This window comes from Fukomys damarensis, unplaced genomic scaffold (assembly GCF_012274545.1).
Source record: "Fukomys damarensis isolate Sample0158 unplaced genomic scaffold, DMR_v1.0_HiC HiC_scaffold_37, whole genome shotgun sequence".
Taxonomy (NCBI): domain Eukaryota; kingdom Metazoa; phylum Chordata; class Mammalia; order Rodentia; family Bathyergidae; genus Fukomys; species Fukomys damarensis.
Genome location: NW_022900949.1, coordinates 11198016 through 11202580, shown reverse-complemented (window position 1 = coordinate 11202580; position 4565 = coordinate 11198016). Strand labels below are relative to the sequence as shown.

At 61.2% G+C, this 4565-nt stretch overlaps 1 protein-coding gene across 1 annotated transcript in view; it reads left to right on the top strand.

Annotated features, from left to right (window-relative positions):
• The first annotated feature begins 2596 nt into the window (after window positions 1-2596).
• Window positions 2597-4565, top strand: part of Madcam1 (mucosal vascular addressin cell adhesion molecule 1) — a 6700-nt gene continuing 4731 nt past the window's right edge. The window contains exons 1-2 of the mRNA XM_010635150.2: window positions 2597-2826; window positions 4209-4372. Of these exons, the coding sequence (XP_010633452.2) occupies window positions 2597-2826; window positions 4209-4372 (394 nt within the window). The remainder of the gene's footprint in view (window positions 2827-4208; window positions 4373-4565) is intronic.

The window sequence follows — 4565 nt, the reverse complement described above, 5'->3', positions numbered from 1 at the left end:
TTTTTTTTTTTTTTTTTTTTTTTTTTTTTTTTGGTACCGGGGATCGAACTCAGGTCCTTGCACTTGCAAGGCAGGTGGTGGAACCACTGAGCTAAATCCCAGGCCCTACCATGCCCAGTTCTTGAACACCTTTTGTCAGTTTGTTTGTTTGTTTGTTCATTCATTCATTCGAGACAGGGTCTCAACATGTAATTCAGGCTGCTCTTGAATTCACTGTGTAACCCAGGCGTGCTTCCAACTTGCAAGAATCCCTTTGCCTCAGCCTTTGTCAGTCTATTCTTAAGTACTCCCCCACCCACCCCGTACTGCGGATGGAACCCAGGGCCTCTGCGCTGAGATACATCCTCAGGGCTTTTTATTTTTTTTACTTTGAGATAGGGTTTTGCTAGGTTGTCCAGGCTGGGCTCAAATTTGAGGTCCTCCTGCCTCAGCCTCCCAGAGTGAGGGGATTGCAGGTATGTGCCACCGAGCCTGGCTAAATCTGAAGAGCTTTTGAGCCCGGGGCCCTCCAGCTGTGATCTGCTTGCTCCCTCAGCACAGATCTGTGAGGAGTGCAGGGCAAACTTCGGAGTCAGCCACATCACAATCCACCGCAACAGATCATACATTCCCTGATGTCCCAGGAGGCCCTCGGACATGGCCCCGTCACTCTGGTCCCGTCTCTGTCATCACACGGCTGTGACCCTGTGTCTCTCTCCAGAGGACACCAGGGCCACCTACTCAGACTTCATGGAGCCAACTACAACTGCAGAGACCCCGTTTCCAGGCAGGGCCACAGGAACAGGGTCTGGGTGCACCTGAGCTTTGGGGACACGACTGATACCAGCAAGGCTTCCACCCCTAGGGCAGTGGATCCAGAGTCTCCCATCTCCAGAGCTGTTTTCCCACAGCCATCGAAGGCTTCTTGCCCCTGGCATCACCTCTCAGAACAACTCAACTGACCCCAGAGTGTGCGTACTCCTGTCACCACCTGTGGTCGGATGACATTCAGCCAGGGGAGCCTCATGGGGATGGGGGTGGGGGGAATCCGCAACTCCAGAACCCAGCCCGGCTCACCGGGCACAAAGAGTCTGGCCACTAACTGATCTTTGCCCCGATAGGGACAGGGGACCCATCAGAAAGACCCTGGGTGAGGTGGCACACGCCTGTAATACCAGCACTCAGGAGGCTGAGGCAGGAGGATCGCAGCCATTTCATGGCCAGCCTAGGCTACATCGTGAGTTCAGGGTCAGCCTGAACTACAAAGTTAGACCCTGCCTCAAAAAAGAAGAAAGAAGGAAGGACCTGGGGACCCTCTGTGGGACCCCCCCCAGTGATAGCAGTTACCATACGGGCACCCACACCCTGCTATCCCCCCGGCTGTGAGCCCTACACAGGTGCATCCCAAGCCATGGGCGCCTACCTGGCATGGGAATACGGTGACACACCAGAGGGACTACTGGCCTCAGGCTGGACGTGGCTTTCACTGTCTCTTGGAGGCCAAGTCACATCCTGAGGACATGCAGCCCATGTCCTGCGGTCCCCGTCTCCTGGGAGCAAGCAGACCCCCTCTCAGTGAGTTCACTGCCCCCGAGGAACACCAAGGACCAGGCAAGGTGGTGGCCGGGACCTGAGGGTGAGTGAGGACCAAAAGAGAGTCTCAGCCGTCACCCCCTGAGCCAAGGACAGGGAGGCGACAAGGTGGCCCTCAGCAGGGGAGAGGTGATCGGTGAGGCTGGAGTTGGGGGTCCAGGCTGTGTACAGGGAGACCCAGGGCGAACAGCCAACAGGCAGAGGGATATGGGTGGCTGGTGAAGGTCCCCAGAGGGCAGACAGTGTCCCCCTCCATCTGAAGCAAAGAAATGGGCACTGGGCTCACAGGGAGACAGGGAGACATCTCACCCCACCCGGGCAGGAAGTAAAAGCTGGAGGTCAGCAGGGGCAGGGACCAGGATGGTCCCAAGGGAGGATGGACACCTGTGTCTACTGGTCACCATGGAGCCTGAGGTCAGGGGCCAGGCCTCCATCCAGTGGACAGGGCAGGGTTCCCGGAGAGTCCTGCGCAAGAGCCCCAGCCTCGCTGTGACCCTGCCAGCCATAGCCCCACCCCCAAACTCACCTCTGAGGGACCCTCAGGGATCCTTGGCCTCTCCTGCTGCCGAGGGGAACCCCACGGGGCCTGGACACCCGATTCCCTCATTGCTTGGGACCCCTCTCCAGCAGGCCAGGCTGGACAGGGAGAAGACGAGGAGAGGTCACAGCAGGACTGCGGAGGCTGTCACCAGCCCAAGTATGCACAACCGCAGCCCCTGCCCAGGCCCAGTGGGTATGGGTGGCCCTCTCAGGCCTGAGTCAGCTACCGGAGCCCAAACCTGCCCCATGGGTGTCACAGTGGGCAGGTGGAGTCCGAGTACCTCAGCTGTGACCTCAGTCCCTATGCCAGCCCTCCCGCCAGGCCCTCAGGCCACAAAGCAGAGGTGAAGAAGGAACACGGAGACCCCATGGGCTGGAAGAGTCCCCTGCCTGTGGTGGGCGCCTGCGGGGTGTGGGGTAGCCACAGCCATACCGACCATGGATGCGTCCTCTCAGCCCGATCTCTGCCTTGCCCCCACCCTCCATGGTCACCCTGGCTGGACCCAAAACTGAGAAGGGCGAGGGGCGAGGAGGCCCTTGGCTGCCCAGCCAGGAAGCCTTGGGACACTCCCTGCACAGGAGCCAGGATGCAGGTCGGGGGCTGGACCCTCATGGGAAGGAGGCTTCCTGCCACCGCAAGCACTTCCCCGAGCGGGTGGGATGTGCCGGGAAGGCGGTGGTGCCGGGCACAGGAAGCCCAGGAAAGGCGCCCAGGTGGGCGGAAAGGGCCAGGGCAGGGACGAGGGCACCAGGGTCCCAGCTCCTCGTGGTCTCCTTGGCCCACCAAGTCCACCAAGCCTCATACCTGTGCTAGGATCCCAGGTGTGTGCCACCACCCCCAGGGACATGTCTCTTCTGTTTTTCTGCCCCCCCCACCTCTCTAAGTCTCCGTCTCTCTGTCTTTATCTCCTTCTATATCTTCTGGTCTGTCTCTGTGTCTCTCTCTGTCCCCCTCCCCGATGCCAGCCCTGTGCCCTGCCCGGAGCTCCCAGTGGGCCCTGCCCACCTGTGCTCCCCTGCTCACCTCACACGTGAGTACACCTGTGTGAGCGCATCTGTGCGCGTCTGTGTCTGTGTCTGTGTCTTTGTCTGTCTGTATATAACTCTGTCTTCATCCACGTGTCTGTCCCTTGCTGTCACACAGGCAGGTCTGGGCCGAGCGCCATGTCCGTCGGAACAGGGCAGAGCGGGGACAGGCCTATGGTGGCCTCAGCCTTCCTGGCGCCCACTGACCCCTCCCCGCCTGGCCTGTGGTGCGGGCCTTGGGGGCAGCAGGAAGCAGGGTCAGGGGCTGGAAAGCAGCCATTCTCCAGCCTGCCGCCCGGGTTAAGGGCCCAGCTTCCCTGGGAGGGCCTACTACTTGGAGCTGCCTTCCTGTGCGGCCTTCCGGCATCGGGCCTGGAGCAGGGGAGGGGACCGCAGGAGCCACGGCCCAAGTCACGCAGAGCCCACCCACGGGCCGCTCCCTCTGGGCCTCAGTTTCTCCCTTCAACTCCCAGCGTCCCTCAGGCCTCAATTTCTGCCTCTGACAAAGTGCCTGGGCCTGGGCTGCCTGGCTGCCTCCCCTTACTCCATGCTGGGGAGACTGAAGCACAGAGATGGAGATCTCCTACTTGAGGTCCTCTGAGGCCAAACCTGGACCAATACAAACTTGTCTCCCTATGTGCTGGGGTCCGGGTGGGGGGTGGGGCTTCCCTCCCCATGATGGACTTCACGCCTGCAGTCAGGACTACAAAGGCCTGGTGGACAAGGTCCCTGGAGAAAGTCAGGGAGGGAGGCAGGGGCTGGGCAGAGGCCGAGCAGGGACGGGCACCACCTGTGCAAAGTCCCTGTGGCTGCCTGAGGGGCAGGTGTTCAGGGCTCTGGATTTTCTTCCATGACAGCACGGTGTGCGTGTGTGCCTGATGTCACCCCTGAGCTGTGGAAGCAACGAGCCACGAAGGCATCAGGGAAACAGTGCTCACAGGGATCAGAGGCAAAGGGCAGGCCGGCTCCTTAGGTGTGAAAGAGGTTCCTGGACTCTGAGCTGGCAGCCGGCTGGCCGGGCTTCAGCCCGGGCCCCTCTGGACCCAGACCTAGGTCTACCTGTGTGACAGAGAAGGCAGGCAGCGGGTGACTTCTCCTAACTCCATGGAGACCTCGGCCCTGGGCTCCATCATACCGGGGACGCAGGCCCGCTCACTAGCGTCCGCGGCGGTCAGTCTTTTCCACCACGCAGGGGAGGACGCCTGGAGCCGGACCAGACATTTCCGCGCCACCGGTTCTGACCCAGCCCAGCCCTCCTCTCTTCTGCAGCCTGGGCCAGGGTCAGGCCGGAAGCCCCTTGGGAACCCCCTGGAGCCGCGGGCGGGGCACTGAGGCCCAGGCACCGCTACTTAAGTGGCTGTGGGCTGACAGCGGGGACACAGGGACAGGATGGCGTGGGCCCTCAAGCTGCTGCTGGCCCTCTCCCC